This window comes from Leucoraja erinacea, chromosome 4, assembly GCF_028641065.1.
Source record: "Leucoraja erinacea ecotype New England chromosome 4, Leri_hhj_1, whole genome shotgun sequence".
Classification (NCBI taxonomy): domain Eukaryota; kingdom Metazoa; phylum Chordata; class Chondrichthyes; order Rajiformes; family Rajidae; genus Leucoraja; species Leucoraja erinaceus.
In genome coordinates, this window is record NC_073380.1 from 19829622 (window position 1) to 19850144 (window position 20523).

At 46.7% G+C, this 20523-nt stretch overlaps 1 protein-coding gene across 9 annotated transcripts in view; it reads left to right on the forward strand.

Annotated features, from left to right (window-relative positions):
* Nucleotides 1–20523, forward strand: part of LOC129696203 (KH domain-containing, RNA-binding, signal transduction-associated protein 3-like) — a 177098-nt gene that overhangs the window by 63867 nt on the left and 92708 nt on the right. For all 9 annotated transcript variants that reach the window (XM_055633854.1, XM_055633858.1, XM_055633860.1 and 6 more), the window contains 2 exons: nt 2764–2880; nt 9222–9368. In XM_055633854.1, the coding sequence (XP_055489829.1) occupies nt 2764–2880; nt 9222–9368 (264 nt within the window). The remainder of the gene's footprint in view (nt 1–2763; nt 2881–9221; nt 9369–20523) is intronic.

Consider the following 20523-nt stretch of genomic DNA (forward strand, 5'->3'; position numbering starts at 1 on the left):
CACAGCGTTTTGCATTTAGGCCAAAAACTCCAATTTTGGTCTCATCTGACCAGAGCACCTTCCTCAGGGTTAAAGCTTTAGAGTTGCAACAGACCGAGTGGGACTCGGGGTGGGTGGGCCTGCGGCTTTACACGCACACTATGCACCTCCCACACACACATATTAACTGCCCCCCAAGCACACACACTAACCACCCCCCTTGATATTATTCATTCGCTCCTTTTACCCTATCCCCCTCCCTATCCACTCACGCATAGCCCCCAACTCACAGGCATGGCTAGAGAGGGAGAGGGAGGGGGTAGAGAGAGTGAGGGCAGAGGGGGGCTGAGGACAGGGCAGCGAGAGGGCAGCGACAGAGGCAGAGAGCGGCAGCAACCCCCACACCATGTGCCGACAGGAGGATCCTGAGTGAGGGGGTGACGCGGCATGTGGGTGGGCGAGCGGGTGAATATCGACCAAAGGGCCGCGAGTTGGCCGCCGCAGTCTTCAGCTATGATCTTTAGTCTTCAGTCCAGGGCCCGACTTCATCACCAGCTGCGTCTTTTGAATAACTGGGAGGAGGAGGGAGGTATGGGGGGAGAAAGCGTGAGGACGACGGCACGTGGAGCAGACCCATTGTGACGTCATCAGTTGAAGACAGTTGTTTTTAAATTCAATGTTTTGTCATATTTTTGAACGTTTTCAGTAATAACTCGAGAAATAAAGCATGACATTTTCAGATAAGTAGATTTTGGACTCCACGGGAAAAATGTCTACCAGAATATGTAAAAATGTTATCGTTACCGCGTAGATTTTTGACAAATATGTAATAACACACAAACAAATGAACACACAAATCCACAAACAAGATCAGACTTTTAATAGTTAATAGACCAAGCCGGGGGGGGGGGTGGCGTCACACACATACTAACCACCACACACACACACAGACACTAACCACTCCCCTTGATATTATATTAATATTATTCATTCGCTGCTTTTACCCCTTCCTCACCCTATCCACTCATGCATAGCTGCCAACTCGCAGGTGCGTCTAGAAAGGGAAAGTTGTGGGCGGTGTAGAGAGAGAGGGGACAGAGGGAGAGAGGGGCGGAGAGGGAAGGGTGCGGAGAGGGAAGGGGGGAAGGGGGGGGAGAGAGGGTTCTGGGGGAGGAAGAGAGGGGGCGGGGGAAGAGAGGGTGGGGGGGGTAGAGGGGGTGTGGAAGAGAGGCCGGGAGGGGGGTGGTGGAAGAAAATGGGGGGGGGGGGCGGGGAATAGTAGCCGGGGGGGGGGGGGGGGTGGTGAAGATAGGCTGGGGGGAAGAGAGGAGGCGACGAAGGAGCCGAAAGAAAGCCCCGAGAAAAAGCGATGCCCGGGCGTCTTTTGAATAACGGGGGTAACATAACTCGCAGCAGCGCGAGCAAACACTCGCGCAGCAAAAACGGCAGCAAGCAGATCCATTTTGACGTCATCAGCAAAAAAGAGCCAGTTTATTTTCGGTATTTGTGAATATTTCATAAATAACTCGGGAGCTAAAACATTAATTTTTCAGATAAGGCGATTGTGGACTCCACAGTAAAAATCTCTACCGGAGTGTTTTTTCGAGAAGACGTGATTACACACAAACAACACATATACACACACACAAATAAATACACATCTAAGATACGTCCCCTCAAAGCGCGGTCGTGGGGGGGGGGGGGGGGGGGGGGGACACACACACTAACCCAGCCACCCACATTTACACACCCACACACACCACACCCACCCCCCCCCCCCACACACACACACACACACACACACACACACACACACACACACACACACACACACACACACACACACACACACACACACACACACTAACCACCCCACCTTGATATTATATAAATATTATTAATTCGCTCCTTTTACCCCATCCCCACCCTATCCACTCACTCATAGCCCCCAACTTGCAGGTGCGGAGGAGAGAGGACAGGGGCAGAGGCAGGAGAGAGGACGCAGGGGCAGAGGAGAGAGAGAGGGCAGGGGCAGAGGAGAGAGGGCAGGGGCAGAGGGAGAGAGGGGCAGGGGGGCAGAGGGGAGAGAGAGGGCAGAGGGGGGGCAGAGGGAGAGAGGGCAGGGGCAGAGGGAGAGAGGACAGGGGCAGAGGGGGAGAGAGGGCAGGGGCAGAGAGAGAGGGCGGGGGCTGGGGGGCAAAGGGTGGAGGGGCAGGGGCAGAGAGAGGGGCAGAGGCAGAGAGAAGGCAGGGGGCAGAGAGAGGCAGGGGCAGTGAGAGGGCAGGGGCAGAGGGAGGGAGGGGCAGGGGCAGAGGGAGGGAGGGAAGGGGCAGAGCGATGGCATGGGCAGAGGGAGAGGGAGGACAGGGGCAGAGGAAGAGAGAGGGCAGGGGGCAGAGGGGGAGAGAGATGGCAGGGGCAGTGGGAGAGAGAGATGGCAGGGGCAGAGGGAGAGAGAGAGGGCAGGGGCAGAGGGAGGGCAGGGACAGAAGGAGGGCAAGGGCACGGGCAGAGGGTGCGAGGGGAGGCAGAGAGAGAGCAGGAGGAGGGCAGAGAAGGAGGGGGGTACAGTTTGAGGGGTGGGGTGGGGGGAAGTGATGCATGAATTTTTCAGATGAGGCAATTTCGGAGTCCACGGGATAAATCTCTACCGGAATATGTAAAAACTTTACCGTAACCGCATTGTTTATTCGCGATATAGCTTGTGTTAACTATTGTTCATCAATGAAACCCAAGATATCCTTCAGTCTTAGAAATAACTTTTGTTTGTCTCATTACTTGTAGTTTAACTTTGTCGGTAAACTACTGGGACCACGTGGTAATTCTTTGAAGCGATTACAGGAAGAAACACTGACAAAGATGTCCATTTTGGGTAAAGGATCCATGCGGGACAAAGCAAAGGTAAGATTTAATAATGTGTAGCACAGAAAGACAAAATTGGTTCAACTTTTTCTGCTTTGCCTTTCTTCCCCTCCCTGTAAATGCTCTTGGTTTATTATGGATATGTGTATGTTTATAGTGTGAACGATTAATTTGTACAATGCAGTAATTTCTTACAACTGTTTGTTGAGATTAGACCCCCCCTGTCTTTGATTTGAAAATGGCATCCACAAAATTTGAAAATTGAGGATCACCATAAGAATTCAATTTAAAAATCAATCTCTTGCCAGGAATTAAACATAATGACATTACCAAATCCATGAGCAAAACATGATCGATTGTTTGTATACTTGCTCAAATGATAATGCTTTAGACAATAGAGCACTGTGTGAAAGGATCATCACTTGTCGGGTGACCTAATATCATGAGTAATATTAACAAAGTTTTCTGTTTCTGATATGTTTGCCTCAATAAAATTTGATTATTCAGGACCTGCACTGGGTAAAAGTCATGCTATTTAAGCACGTAGCTACTTGAAAGAAAATTTGGCAGTGATTTGCCATTCGAAAAGATTACTCGAGGACATCTTAAAAACAATAAGCTTCTTTACTGAAGAGAGAAACCCCAAGTGGAGAAGGTTTGGGTACAATTGGGAGACAGCAAGTGGGCGATACATAGAGGCAGATATATATACAGGAGAAAGAGGGATAGGTGGAGCCAAAGGAGTAAATGGAGACAAAAAAGGGAGAAAATGCTGGGATTTGCGTAATAAGAAAGTGATGGAAACCAGATAAGGATGGGATGATGGTCAGATAGAGTTAATTGGGGATGGGGTAGGACACTCAGCAGGTACAGTGTATGGGTGATTGGCAGATGGAACTAAGAGGAGGAGAGGAGAACCTGGGTGGAACAGTAGAAGATAGAAAGAAGCACAAGATTGCAAGTTACCAGAAATTGGAAAGTTCAATATTCATACCATTGGGTTGTAGACTACCTAGGTGGAGTATGATGTGATTATGAAGGAACTGCAAATGCTGGTTTAAGCTGAAGATAGACACAAAAAGCTGGAGTAATTCAGGAATATGAAGTGTTGTTCTAGTGTGTGTTTTGCATGCCCCTGGCAATGAAAAAGACCAAGGACAAACATGTCGGTAAGGTAATAAGACGGGGAGTTGGTATGAAATCATGGGCTCAGGATTATTGCTGCAGACAGAGTGCAGGTGTTCCACAAAACATTTGCTCAGTGGATGTTTGGTTTTGCCGATACAGAGGAGACCACATTGAGAGCAACAAATGCAGTAACAAAGTTGGCAGCGGTGTAGGTGAATCTTTATCTCAGCTGGAAGAGCTGTATACATCCTTGAATGGCTGAGGGAAGAGGTGTGAGGACAATTGCGGCAATTCCTTTGGACGCAGGGAAAAGTCCCAGAGGATGGGGAGGGATGAACAATCATGGCGAGAGTGGTCCCTGCAGAAAGCCAAAAGAAATGGGGAGGAGAAGATGTGACCGGTGGTGAGATCCCATTGTAGTTGGTGGAAACGGTGATAGTTGAAGGATGTGGGGGCTGTTTGGGTGAAATGCAAGGACGAAGGGAACTTATTCTCTGTGCAAGTTTTCAGATTGTAATGGGCACAACACCATAAATACTAATCAGATTAGAGATGGTGTTTTTTATATTACAGCAATCATGATATTTTGGACAATCATCAAAGACTTGCAACCCATGATGACAACAATGATTTGCTGGCTTCTGATTGGTTGGAATGCTGGCAAAGTAGTTCAAAGGCTGTTTGATTTTTTCTCAACCTAGAATAAACTGTACCTGGCATGGAAATTATCCTGACGTGCTCAATCCTCTGTGTGTAAGGGCAATTGGCACTATGAAACACTCTATGACCTTTTTTTTAAACTATTTTGTAATTCAAAACCCATTGATCATCTGATCACAACTCTGGTCAGATGCCACATTTCTTTAACTGGAGGCATAAGGAACCTGCAGATGCTGGTTTACAAAAAAAAACATAATGTTCAAGTTCAAGTGAGTTTATTGTCATGTGTCCCTGATAGGACAATGAAATTCTTGCTTTGCTTCAGCACACAGAACATAGTAGGCATTTACTACAAAACAGATCAGTGTGTCCATATACCATTATATAAATATATACACACATGAATAAATAAATTTGATAAAGTGCAAATAACAGATAATGGGTTATTAATGATCAGAGTTTTGTCGGAGCCAGGTTTAATAGCATGATGGCTGTGGGGAAGTAGCTATTCCTGAATCTGGTTGTTGCAGTCTTCAGGCTCCTGTACCTTCTACATGAAGGTAGCAGGGATATGAGTGTGTGGCCACGATGGTGTGGGTCTTTGATGATACTGCCAGCCTTTTTGAGGCAGCGACTGCGATAAATCCCCTCGCCCAGAGCCGATGATGGACTGGGCAGTGTTTACTACTTTTTGTAGTCTTTTCCTCTCCATGGCGCTCAAGTTGCCGAATCAAGCCACGATGCAACCGGTCAGCATGCTCTCTACTGTGCACCTGTAGAAGTTAGAGAGAGTCCTCCATGACAAACTGACTCTCCGTAATCTTCTCAGGAAGTAGAGGCGCTGATGTGCTTTCTTGATAATTGCATTAGTGTTCTCGGACCACGAAAAATCTTCAGAGATGTGCACGCCCAGGAATTTGAAGCACTTGACCCTTTCAACCATCGACCCATTGATATAAACGGGACTGTGGGGCCCCATCCTACTCCTTCCAAAGTCCACAATCAGTTCCTTGGTTTTGCTGGTGTCGAGGGCCAGGTTATTGTGCACCATATGGACAGTTGCTCGATCTCTCTTCTATACTCTGACTCATCCCCATCAGTGATACGTCCTACAACAGTGGTGTCGTCAGAGAACTTGATGATGGAGTTCGCACTGTGAACGGCTACGCAGTCATGAGTATAGGGTGAGTACAGCAGAGGGCTGAGCACGTAGTCTTGAGGTGCTCCCGTGCTGATTGTTATCGAGGCTGACACATTTCCACCAATACGAACAAACTGTGGTCTGTGCATGAGGAAGTCTAGGATCGAATTGCAGAGGGATGCGCAGAGACCCAGTTCTGCGACTTTGGTAACCAGCTTGGAGGGGATGATTGTATTAAATGCCGAGCTGTAATCAATGAATAACAGCCTGACATATTAGTTTTTGTTGTCCAAGTGGTCCAGAGCGGAGTGGAGGGCCAGCGAGATCACATCCACCGTTGATCTGTTGTGGCGGTAAGCGAACTGCAGTGGGTCCAGGTTTTTGTCGAGGTAGGAGTTGATTTGCTCCATGATCAACCTCTCAAAGCACTTCATCACCACAGGCGTTAGTACCACTGGTCGATAGTCATTGAGGCACATCACCTTACTCTTCTTGGGCACTGGTATAATTGATGCCCTTTTAAAGCAGGTGGGGACCTCAGACCTCAGAAGTGCGAGGTTGAAAATGTCCGTAAAAACTCCAGCCAGTTGGTCCGCACAGGTTTTTAACTCAGCGATTCAGGCCGCATCTCTGGAGAACATGGATAGGTGATATTTCAGGTTGGGGTCTTCTGCCGACTGACTTGCTGAGTTACTCCAGCACTTTGTGTTTTTTTGTTTGTTTAACTGTTATTGGATTGAGACAATAAACTTTAATAACAAATGCTGGAAAGACTTTGCAGGTTAAGATTCATTTGTGGAATGACAGTTAACATTTCAGATTAAAGGTCCTTGATAAGAACCTGATTGGAATGGTTAGTTTTAAGTTGCAGAGATATGGGGCAGAGATGGATAGGATAAAATGAATATATCTTGTTTGGGTGAAATCAGGGTCGCTACGGAGCTTAGTTGCAGAATTCATTTGGAGAAAGGGTAGAAAGTGTGAGAGCGATATCTTCATATTTTGTAGCTGCCAAAATGAAGGATATCAATGATCTATTGAGGAATTTTCAACTAATTAATTTCTTGGCAGTGTGTGGTTAGGCCTTGGAATATCTGAAATATAAATGTGTCCTCAACAGTATAATTACTCATTATTCCATCTCAGGGTCTGTCCACTTTAGATGTTGATAATCAGTGCTCTGACCTTACCCTTTTACTCTAATTTTGCCTGTTATGATGGATTCTGCAAAACTTCTCATGCACGATATAATACAATATTGCTGAGGAGCAAAAGGACTGTGTAAACAACTATTAGCACTTAGTGATTTAGTTTTGTAAATCAACATCTTTACATCCTTGTTTCTCCAATCTTTTATCAATAATCTGCACTGTTAAAACAGTTTCTATCTGTAAACACCAGGTCACCAACATGATATTTATCACTGGGTGGCAAATTATGCCATTGCCTTACTTGTAATTGCTACAACGACTTCTGAAAAGTGTATTTGCATAATCATTTTTGCCATTAAAAAATTGGGCTAACAGCTCTAATACACTAGGTGAGCCTAATTCTCTTCAGAAAAATATTAGATCATTATATCAGTCAAGTAAAGAAATAACTGATTTATTGCTAAACCCTCCAAGGTATGTGGGTATGTGTTATCCAGATTCCATATTAAAGATAGTTACAACATTTTCTTTGCACCTGTATCTCACTACTTGAGAATTTGATAATCAATTTGACTTAACTTGACATACAAGATAATAGGCTGTGGATTTGAACATTGTGGTTTGTTTTGACGAAGGAAGAAGGTTGACAGCTGCTTCAGGAGTGTAATAAATATATTACTTAATCAAATGTGTTTTTGCAGATGCCATCTAAACTGAGCCTCTTGCACTTTTTCTGCTGGGGTGTACACTGCTTATTTTTGATAATCCAATTGTCAAAATCTTGGACCTAAAAGAATTTTGCTTGAACTTCAAGCATCAAATTCATAATTGGATAAATGAATAACTTGATAGTTGGCATGGACATAGTTGTCTGAAGGGCATATTTCTTTGCTGTATGTTTCAGTGACAAAAATGGTGCCATGGTATGAGTGGAACAGCTACCGCCTGGCTGAGTTTATATTTTCTGTGAAGAAATATTCATTAGATATAATACATATTTTCCAGGACACTTCTCACATGAATCAGTGTTGCGCTTTACGATCCAGGCACAGTTCTATTAGAAAATCTAGCGATTACTTCGAGACCAGTCACATAAATGAATACAATCAAGTCATACACAAGTGCAAAGGTCATGCAAAGGGAAACATATCAGAGTACAGAATATGGCGTTAAAGTGTTACAGCTCAGAGAAAGTGCTTTTTTTTAAAGTGTTGCAATGAGGTAGGTTGGGAGATTAGGATAATTCCTTTAATATATCAGTGGTCCTTTCAATAGTCTGATAACAGCAAGGAGGATGCTATGTTGGTGTTTCTGAATCTGGTGATATTTGCTTTCAAGCTTTTATATCTTCTGCATAATGGAAAAGGGGTTGATTGGGCATTAATTAGTCCTTGATTTTTTCAGTTACTTTCCCGAAGCAGCGTGAAGTGTAGATGGAATTAATTTGGGGGGTGGTGAGGTTGAGGGGGCTGGTTTATGTGATGGACTGGGCTGCATCCACAACATTGTAATTTATTGCGGTCTTGTGCCGTTCTCTTGCCAAATCAACTTGTGATTCATCCCGATAGGATGTCTTCAATGACGCATCTAGAAATTAGTAAGAATTGTTAGGGACATGCCAAATTTCATGAGTGTTCTAAGGAAGCAGAGTATTGGTGTGCTTTATTGGCTGCAGCATCAATGTGTTTTGACCATGACAAATTATTGGTGATATTTACACCCTGCAACCTGAATCTCCCAGCTATCTCCAATTGAGCACCACCCCATTTCCTGAAGTCAATGACTAGATCCTTTGTCTTGTTGACATTGAGGGTGAGGTGATACTCTTGACACCATATTACTAAGCTCTATCTTCTTCCTATACTCCATCTTGTCATTGATATTCGGCCCACTCGGGCGGCGTCATCTGCAAACTTATACATGGAAGGTACACAAAAATGCTGGAGAAACTCAGCGGGTGCAGCAGCATCTATGGAGCGAAGGAGATAGGCAACGTTTCGGGCCGAAAACCCTTCTTCAGAGATCAGTCTGAAGAAGGGTTTTCGGCCCGAAACGTTGCCTATCTCCTTCGCTCCATAGATGCTGCTGCACCCGCTGAGTTTCTCCAGCATTTTTGTGTCCCTTCGATTTTCCAGCATCTGCAGTTCCTTCTTAAACAACTTATACATGGAGTTAGGGCAGAATTTGGCCGCACAGCCGTAAGTTTACAAGAACTCTAGTAAGGAGCTGAGAACACTTGTGGGACACCATCATCTGACATTTGAAAGTTGATTTTTTTTTCATATCCTCCCGTTCAACAGGAAGAGGAATTACGGAAGAGTGGTGAATCTAAATATGCACATCTTAACGAGGATTTGCATGTACTGATCGAAGTATTTGCGCCACCATCGGAGGCCTATGCTAGAATGGGTCATGCTTTAGACGAAGTGAAGAAATTTCTCATACCGGTTGGTATTCAAATTCATATTCTCATCTCTTGGTTCATTTGGTTTTAAGATGGTTCTGTAGTATGCTTTCTCTCAAGGAGCACATCTAGTCCTGGTTATTATTTTTCTTCTGTTTATTTATTGTTAAATTGTGCTTTAGTGTGTGAACTTGCTCTGAAACATTTTCCTTGCATCTCTTCAGCTTACTTAAAACCTGCTCAAAGATTAACTCATTGATTGCCATTGGTAATTTTTTCTACATATCTAAACCCTGGTCGAACTTTTAATTAACTTTGGTAATGTTCCCTGCATTAAAGATTCATAAAAATGTACGATGGCAGTGATTAATAATACTGATTGTTTCTTTTAAGAAAATATTAATTCTACCAACTCTGAGAAAACAACATTTATGAATTGCTTATCAGTGAGGATGTATTAATATGATATAATTATTGTTACCTTATGAAAAGCTTCTTGTTGCATTTGAAAGGACTTTACAAAAGGCCTTGCTTCGGACTGTAGTTGCCCCATTATGTAATGCATAAATGCTTCTCTTGACCACCACATTGTTATAAGAAAAATTATGATGGTGGTCATGGGTTAAGGAGCAATTTGTTGGTTAAGACAATGGAACAATTTATTTCAGTTGCTCAAATAGGGCTAAGGTAATTTGCATTTATCTAAGCAAAAGCATGTTTCATTTTTATAATGAAGGTAGGAATAAAAATTCCCAAGGAGCTTCATACAAGAAGTGAACACAGGATATTAGGACAAAAATGCCAGTCTGAGAGAAAAGGAATATAGAAATACATGGGTTTGGAGAGAAAACCCATCGGAGGTCGGAGAGAGAAAGTTTAAAGAAGTTGTGTGAAGCAATTTTTTTTGCACAGAATGGTGCCTGGAACGAGCTGCCATGTGTTACGGTGGAGGAAGCAGATATGATTGTGGCGTTTAAGAAGCTTTAGATTTCACTTAGATATGCTGGGATTGGAGCAATATGGATCACAAATGGACAGAGGAGATTAGTTTAACTTTGCATGTTCAGCACAGACATTGTGAAGTGAAGGGCCTGTTCTTGGGCTGCACTGTCCTGAGATCAATGGGTGGGTGAATATTCAAGTTAACATGCTCTCAGTTTTTAATCTGAAATAGCTCAGCATCTATGGAAAAAATATATATTTTTCAGGTATTGGTTTATTATATTCATGTGTACTGACTGAGATGTAGTGAAAAACTTTGTTTGGTGCTATCCAGTCAAATCATACAATGCATGAGTAACATCAAGTCATACATAATTATAACAGGTAGTATAAAGAGAAAAATATCAGTGCCAAATATAGTGTTACATCATTGTAGCATTACAGTTATAGAAAACAAATACTGTCCAGAGGCAATATGAAGTGTAGATGGATTTGATTTGTTGGTGAGGGAAATTATTTGTGAGATAGTCTACGATATATCCACAACTTTCTGCAATTTCTGGCGGTCTTAGTGGCCAAACAAAGTTGTGATATAATGTTTTCCATGGTGCATCTGTAGAAGTTGGTAAGTATCTTTGGAGAAATGCTGAACTTCCTTGGTCTTCTGAATGGTATGGTTTCATGACTGTAGTTTCGTTGTGGTTGGTCCTGTAATAGCGTTGGTGCTATTTACCCTTTGGAACTTGACCATCTCCACCTTGGCTCCATTGATGTTAACTGGGCTCTATACACCCTCACCTTGTTTCCTGATGTCACTAACTGTCTCCTTCGACTCGCTGACATTGAGGGAGAGATTGTTGTCTTGACACCATGTTACTATCTCGTTATTATTCGAGATCTGGCACACCACTGTTGTCATCTGGAAACTTGTAGACGCAGTTAGAACAGAATTTGATCGCACAGTCGTGAGTGTATAGAGAATATACTGAGAACGTATCTTTGCGGCACTGGTGTTGAGAATTCTCGTGCAGGATATTTTGTTGCCGATCCTCATTAATTGTGCTCTGTGAGTCACACAGTTGAGGGCCCAGTGGCAGAGAGGGGTGCTGACTCCTATGTCCAGGTGTATGGAGATAATGTAGCTGGAATTATAGTGTTGAAGTTGGAGCTATGGTCAATTAATAGGATTCTGGCATAGACAATAGGTGTAGGAGTAGGCCATTCGGCCCTTCGAGCTAGCACCGCCATTCAATGTGATCATGGCTGATCATCCACAGTCAGTACCCCGTTCCTGATTTCTGCCCATATCCCTTCATTCCGCTAGCCTTAAGAGGTCTATCAAACTAATGCATCCAGTGAATTGGATGCCTTCTGAGGGAGAAATTTCACAAATTCACAACTCTCTGGGTGAAATAGTTTTTCCTCATCTCAGTTCTAAATGGCCTACCCCTTATTCTTAATATATGTCCTTGTAATCCAGATGTTCCAGAGGTGAGAGTAGGGCTAGGTAGATGGGTTCTGTCATGGACCTGTTGCGAAGGTAGGTGAATTGCCGCAGCTGTCTGGGAGACTGGAGTTAATGTGTATTGTGAATGCCTCTCAAAGCATTTCATGATGATGGGTGTCAGATATTGGGACAGTAATCATTAAGGCAAGCTAACTTGCTTTCTTTTGCCGCAAGAATGATAGATGCCTTTTTAAAGCAGGTCAAACCTCAAAATGGAGAAGGGGAGAGGTTAAGAATGTCCTTTTAATATTCCTGCCAGCTGGTCCGTGCAGCTTCTGTGAAAGCGTCCAGTGAATCCATCTGGGCCAATTGCTTTCTCTGGGTTCCCTCTCAGGAATGTTGATCTGACATCTGAGATGGTGACCATGGGCACAGGTTCAGCCAAAGTTCTTGGGGTGGATAACATCATTCCATTGACCTATTGTTTAAAGCAAGCATGGAATCCATTCAGCTCATTGAGGGAAGCATTGTTTTCAGCAATAGTGTCCCAGAGACTCTTCAGAAAGAGAGAAAATAATTTAGTCTAACTAGGAGAGAAGGTGGGGGAGGGCAGTAGGTGAAATAAAGGCAATTCGTTTTTAGCTAATTACACAAGTCGTTTTTAAGTTTGTTTTCAATAGGTTCTTGCCTTAATTCTTGTTTAAATGATTGGTTTAGTTTCCTGCAGGGAAAAACGATTAAAGAAAGCATTCCTCCTGCTTTTGACATACCACCACATCTATTTCTTCCTCATAGTTCTTCATGCAGTCCTGGAGCCTCTATAATTAAAACTTTATTAAAAGTCAACTCTGATATATTTAACCTTATTACGATGTTTAAATAACTAATGCACTTGTGACATATGTAAGGTGTATATAACCTGTCTTGGTGGCATTGAGAGACTTAAATGTTCTGATTTGAGTTGAACTGGATACTAAAATTGCCAACTATTTGAACTAAAGTGCTTGGGAATAAGATTCAATTCTTCTTTGTTCATAATATCTACTTCAGTGACTTTTGCAGCTTTATATATCTCCTCACTGGGATATATTGATAAAATTAAATCCAGAGCAATTTGCTCAAGTATGTTTCAGTGTTGCAGTTGTGAAGTTATAAAGATAGTCTATTTTTTGAAGGATACAGTTTTCAAAATAATGCTGATTGATGGGGTGGTTATGTACTGGGGGATACTTCTATTTAACAATGAGTGAACAATGTCTATTGTGTGCAGGATCTGATCATGCTGCTGTCTAATGTAGATGTCAACAATGAGACTGAAGCATTTGCAAACATCTTCACCTAGAAGTGCCACATGGATGATTCAATTTGGTTTCCTGCATGTTATCAAGAAACTCTGGAGAGCATTGCATAAGAAAATCTATTGGATCAGGCATCATCCTGTTTGTAGAACTGAAGAATTGCTCTGAGCCAGGACAAAGCAGCTTACTCATTTGATTGTCATCCCATCCTACATGTGCTACCTCCATCACTGGCACGTTACAGTTGCATTGTATACCATCTACAAAAAAAAAAAATTAAGAAGATGATAACCAGGGAAAAAGTAGATACCCCTGAAGCAGGGGCGGAAATCCGGGGGGGGGGGGGGGGGGGGGGGGGGGGGGGGGGACACGTCTCCCCCCCCCCCCCCCGTTTTGAGAGGTGGGGGGACGATCCCCCCCATTTTTGTAATCGGATTATAAAACTCGGTGAAATCTCTGCTTTCCGTCGAGACAGTGGAGGTGGGACTGATGATCGAGGGTGCCGATTGGACGAGAGAGACGTCGGTCAGCAGGCAATGGGGGTGGGACCATGATAATTCAGCGCGATGATTGGAGGAGGAAAGTGTCGGTCAGAGGCTGAAGTAGGGGGGGTGGGACTGAGGATAGAGCGCGGTGATTGGAGGACTGCCGGCACCCGTCACTAATTACTGTCCACGGGGCCCACGGCTGAAGCCTCGTGTGTGTGTGAGTGTGCGCACGGCTGCCAAGAAATTGTGGTCCCCCGGTCCCCTCCATGTTGAAGTGAAGATAATTCAGGAAATTGTATGTTATGAACCTCACATCAGTGGTAGGGAAGCTATGAAGATGATTTGTTGGGATAGGGTTTATTACATGTAAGAAAGAATGGGCTAATTATAGCTCATAACTTTGGTTGCGACAGGTCGTGTCTTACAAACTGTTGCAGCTTTATAAAACACAGATGAGGCTGCATTTGGAGTGTTGTGTACAGTACTGGTGAACCCATTACAGGAAGGATGTGAAGCCTAAGGAGAGGGTGCAAAATAAGTTTATCAGGATGCTGCCTGGATTGGAGAGTATTCATTATAACGAAGGGTTGGATATCCTTGGATTTATTTCTGTGGAATGTCGGAGGTTGAGGAGAAACCTGATAGAAGTGATAGAATGCATAGGGCAGATAAACCTTTTTGTCTCAGGGTGGAATTGTCAAAGAGAGGGTGTAGCATTAAGGTGGGAAGGGCAAAGTTTAAAGGAGATGTGCAGGGCAAGTTTTCTTTTACACTTGAGAGTAGTGGGTGATTGGCACATGTTGGCAGGATGATGGTGGAGGCAATCACTACGATAGGGAGGGAGGGGGGATGGGGGTTGCGGAAAGGGGGGGGGGGGGCGCTGGGGTCAAGATTGTTTCATTGTCATATGTCCCAGATAGGACAATGAAATTCTTGCTTGGTTGGCTGTAGGGAAGAAGCTGTTCCTAAACCAGGACGTTACAGTTTTCACGTTCCTGTACCTTCTTCCCGATGGCAATGGTGAAATGAGTGTGTGGCCAGGATGTTGTGGGCATTTGATGATGTTGGCTGCCTTTTTGAGGCTGTTGGGGGGGGTGTGAATAACCGGGGAGGGGAGGGGGGTGTGAGTGTGAATAACCCGGGGGGGGGGAGCATGAATATCCTGGGGGGAAGTGTGAATAACCCAGGGGGGGGGGGGGGGGGGGGGGGGGGGGGGGGGGGGGGGGTGTGATTAACCTGGGGGGGGGGGGGAGGGGTGTGAATTACCCGGGGGGGGGGGGTGGGGGGGGGGGGCGACCCAGTTGGCTGCGTTTTTGAACTGGGGCCACAGCCAGCATGGAGAAGAAGCGATAACTCCAGCTCAACTCTCGCCGGGCCCAGACTGCCGATACCAGCGGCCGTAGGCCCACCGCTAGCGGCACGAAGCGGCAACCACAGCTCGACCCCCGCCGGGCCAACTGACAGGCCCGGAACGACTGCACCAGCAGCCCCAGGCGCGCAGCTGGCGCGGAGAAGAAGTGGCAACCCCAGCTCAACTTCCGCCAGGCCAACTCACAGTCCTGGACCCCACCGCCGCTTTTGCGATGCCTCACTGCTGTCGCGGCCCTATCTTCGCGAGGCCTCACCGCCGCGGTTTCGATGCCTCCTAGATGCCCGTGTAAAACCGCAGCCTGGGTGTCACGGGTAGAAGCCCGGGTCGAAAAAAGCGAAACGTCAATTTAAATGAGGCCTTCCCTCTGACGTCACTCGAAGCTCGTGGAATATTCTGTGTGTGAAACGGGATAGAGAGGGAGGGGGTAGAGGAGGAGGGGGTAGAGAGGGAGGGGAGGACAACTTGTTCTATTTGATCTTATTTGGTTGGACGCCAGGTTGATTGCATTTGTGGAAGCACGTGAAGGTTGCAATCTCTAACCCCTGCCCCATTGTGATGTCATATGTAAATGAGATCCATTGTAATTGGACGTCTGTGAGATGCCACTGTGACATCATCAATGAAAAGTACTGCAAGGGTCTCACACTAAAAAGCAGTAATTTTTTAAAAATAAACGATTAAAACTTTAAAAACTTCGGTAATATAGTTTGGAATGCGTCGGGAAGATGTTTATCCGGTCGAGGGAAAAAATGTGAGTAGCATGTGGCCAAGCGTTTTGGAAGAAAATACAATTAAGGAGATTAAAAGAAAGCCAACACAACCCTGCATACACACGGAATTTAGAATGTTGAGAACAAAGGGAAGAGTTTTAGTATATACTAGACCAAGTGGGACCCGTTGAGTCCCGTCCCCTCAACGAATGGTTGCGGAGGGAGTAGACTGCGGAGTCACTCACACACACACTAACAACCCCCCCCCCCCCCCCCCCCCACACACACATTAACCCCCCTCTTGATATTATATGAATATTATTCATATGCTCTTTTTCCCCCCCCATCCCCCGCCCTATCCACTCATGCATAGCCCCCAACCGCGCAGGCGCGGTGGGAGGGGATAGAGAGGGAGAGGGTGAGGGGGTAGAGAGGAAGAGGGAGGGTGAGGGGGGTGGAGAGGGAGGAGGATAGAGATTGAGAGGTGGGTGGGCGTGCAACGTCGCAGGGGAGGGCTGGTTCCTGAACGCAATACTCCACTACTCACCCATAGGTCCCAATACTCACCACATCCTAGAGAGGGAGGGGTAAAGAGGGAGTGGTGGTTGAGAGGGAGGAGGAGGTAGAGAGGGAGGGGGGCATAGAGGGAGGGCTAGAGAGGAAGGGGGAGGGGGTAGAGAAGAGAGGAGGGGGGTAAAGACTGGCGGTTGGGAGGGAGGGGGATAGAGAGGGAGGGCGTAGATAGGGAGGGGGGTAGAGAGGGAGGTGTAGGACAACTTGTTCTATTTGATTGTGCAGGTTGATTGCATTCAATTAATCACATGAAGGTTGCAATCTCCCACCCCTGCCCATTGTGATGTCATATGTAAATGAGATCCACTGTGATTGGATTTCCATGAGATGGCATTGTGACATCATCAATGGGGTGCAAGAGTCACACTAAAAAGCGACTAAATGACTAAAACTTAAAAAAACTTCAGAAATATAGATTGGAATGCGACAGGAAAATGTTTATCCCGTCGAGGGAAAAAAGGGGAGTACATGTGTGAAAATGGGAAGGCTGTGGCCAAGTATTTTGGAAGAAGATATAAATTAAGCCGATTAAAAGAAAGCCAACACAACCCTGCATACACAGAGAAATTTAGAACGCTGAGAACAAAGGGATGAGTTTTTGTATATACTAGACCAAGGGAGACCCGTTGGGTCCCGTCGCCACCACGCGCGGTTGCGGAGGGGCGGGGTGCCTGCGGTATCACACACACAAACTAACAACCACACACACACACACACACACACACACACACACACACACACACACACACACACACACACACACACACACACACACACACACACACACACACACACACACACACAAACTCCTGCCTTGATATTATATTAATATTATTCATTCGCTCTTTTTCCCAATCCCCCACCCTATCCACTGACGCATAGCCCCCAACTGCACTGGTACTGCTAGAGAGGGAGGGGGGATAGAGAGGGAGGGAAAAGGGGTAGAGAGGAAGAGGGTGAGGGGTAGGGTAGGACGAGCTGTGTCACAGAGGAGAGCTGCTCCCCGAACACAATACGCCATTACTCACCCATATGTCCCAATATTCACCACTCCTCAGAGAGGGAGGGGGGGGGTTGTTGGGCAGAGAGGGGGGGGTTATAGTGGGGGTGGGGGGGGGGGGGGGGGCTAGTGTGAATATCCCGGGGGAGAGGGTAGAGAGGGGGTGACATCCTCAGGTGTTGAGGGAGGGGGGTTTGTTGGCTGCCTTTTGTGAATAACCCGGTGGGGGAGAGTAGTAATGTGACTAACCCGAGGGTAATGGGAGTGTGAATAACCCGGGGGGGGGCGGGGGGGGGGGGGGGGCACTGGTCGTGTGAATAACCCAGGGTGGGGGGGGGGAGTGTGAATAACCCCAATCGGGGGCTTTTTGTGGGGGGGGGGTGTGAAATAACCCGTCTGGGGGGAGTGTATAACCCTGGGGGGAGGGGAGGGTCCGGGGGGGGGGGGGGGAGGGGAGGACTCGAAGTGCATGGAAGATTCTGTGTGAGATGGCTCCGAGCCGAGCCATTGTGACATCATCAGTGAAAGCTGGTCGTTTTAATTTCAGTCTTTTGATGTTTTCAAACTTTTATAGTAATGAGTCGAGAAATAAAGCATAAAATGTGCAGTGAAGGTAAATTTAGAGTGGAAAAATGTGAATCAGAAAATGGTAAAATGTTATCGTTACCGCATAGTGTTTTTGCGAAGATGTAAAGACACACACGTACAAGATGAGAATTTTAGAGTTATATATCGACAAAGTGGAGACCCTTGGGTTGTGTGGGGGGGGGGGGGGGGGGGGGGCCTATAGCGTCACGCACACACGATCCATCCCCCCCACACACACACACACGCATTTCTCCCTCACTTGATATTATATTAATATTATTAATTTGCTCCCCTCAACCCAAAACCGCCCTATCCACTGACGCATAGCCCCCAGCTTGCAGGCACGTCTAGAGAGAGGGGGGGGGGGGGGTAGAGAAAGAGGGCAGAGAGAGAGTGGGCAGAGACAGAGGGAGACGGACTGAGACAGAGAGGGGGGGGGGGGGGGGAGGAGGAGGGGGGGGGGGAGAGGAGGGAGATACAGGGGAGAGGGGGGGAGGAGACGGGGAGGGGGATAGGGGGGGGGGGGGGGGGGGGGGGAGGGGGGGGGGGGGGGAGGAGGAGGAGGAGGAGATACAGGGGGGAGAGGAGGAGGGAGAAGGACCCGACCAGAGACGGACCCAAGAGCCCAAGAGCACTAATACAGGGCCCGACTTGCTCGTTCTTCACTCGCAGCGCAGTTTTGTGCTTTGATCTTTGGTCTTCAGTCGACGGGCCGACTTTTGAATATAATGGGTGGAGGAGGGAGGGGTGGGGTTGTGACGTCACTCACAGCGCGAGCTGATGCAGCGCGAACAGATGGCAGGCAAGCAGATCCATCGTGACGTCATCAGCGAAAAACAGACTTTTTCATTTCAAAGTTTGATCGGAATTGTGAACATTTTCATTAATAACTCAAGTGTGAAAAATATCCATCTTCGAGATGCGCTGGGACGCATCCTCAGTGATGTGATCTGGGGTCATCGGGTGTTTCGGGTCTCACAACATCAGACATACTCACCCAGGCGACCCAGCCGGGGTTGATCAGGCCCCGACGCGTCCCAGCAGCAACAGCCCATGGATCAGCTATCTTAATAACTACTCTGCAGGGGTTGGGAGATTCCAGTGCGTGGAGGGACTGGGCTCTGTGGGGTGAGTCCTGGCCTGGCTCCTCCTGCATCTCACCAGGTTCAAGGCCTGTGCGCTGCACCTCTTTCTCCTCCGAGCATTTCATTCTCGCCTGATGGATTCTTAGGCCATGGTGTTTCATTAGGCCTTTCCGTAGCTTTATTTGGAGACTTTTTCACGAACCCAGCCTTTCCCGGGTGCCGTCTTTATTAAGAAATAAAGCACAACATTTTCAGATAAGGCGATTTCGGACCTACGGAGATTTCTCGGTAAATCTCTACCTGAATATGTAAACATTTTACCATTAGTGCGTCGTTTTTTCGACAAGATTTGACAACACACAAACAAGTAAATACACACACACACACACACCACACACACACACACACACACACACACACACACACACACACACACACACACACACACACACACACACACACACACAAGTCAAGAGTTTTATGGTGGGTCCCGTCTCCTCAACGCACGGTTGCGGAGGGGAGTCGACTTGCAGCGTCACACACACACACACTACCGCCCCCCCACACCGATATATTCATTTGCTCCTTTTAACCCAACCCCCATCCTATCCACTCACGCATAGCCCCCAACTGCGCAGGCGAGGCTAGACAGGGAGGGTGGGGGGTAGAAAGGGAGATGGTGAGGGATGTAAAGAGGGAGGGGGTAGAGAGGGTGAGGGAGGGGGTAGAGTTTGAGGCGTGGGGGGGTGGAGCAGTGTCACCGGAGAGGGCTAATTCCCGAACGCAATACTCTACCACTCACCCATAGGTCCCAATACTCACCACTCCTTAGAGAGGGAAGGGGCAGAGAGGGAGCACATGGAAGATTATGTGTGTGAGACGGCACCGAGCAGACTCATTGTGATGTCATCAGCGAAAGCCAGTCGTTTAAATTCAAGGTCTTTTGACAATTTTCAACTTTAACCTGTAATGTCGTGAAATAAAAGCATGAAATGTTCAGATAAGGTCGTCCCGGCCTCCACGGGAAAAATGTCAACCGGAGTATGTAAAAATGTTATCGTTGCCGAGTAGCTTTTTCGCAAAGATGTAAAGTCACACACGTAAACGCACACATGAGATCAGAGGATCAGGGTTTTAGTATATAACAGACTAGTCAGACTAGACTAGAGCAAGTGGGTCCCGTCCCCTCAACTCGCGGATGTGTGGCGGGAGGGGGTGGGGTGGGGGGGGGAGGGCCTGCGGCATCACGCACACACACCACCCCCCCCCACACACACACACACACACACACACACACACACACACACACACACACACACACACACACACACACACACACACACACACACACACACACACTAACCCCCACTTCATATTATATTAATATTATTAACTTGCTTCTTTTACCCCATCCCCCACCCTATCCACTCACGAATAGCCCCCAACTGCTCAGGCGCTGCTAGAGGGGAGGGGGGTGTAGAGAGGGAGAGGAAAAGGGAGGTAGAGGGGAGGGGGGTAGAGATTGAGGGTTGGGGGGGCACTTAGCGTCACGGGAGGGCTGGTTCCCGAACGCAATACTCCACCACTCACCCATACTCACCAATCGCTAGAAGGGAGGGGGCAGAGGGGGGTAGGGGGAGGGGGAGATGGTAGAGAGGGATGGGAGGGGTAGAGAGGGAGCGGGTAGAGGCAGCA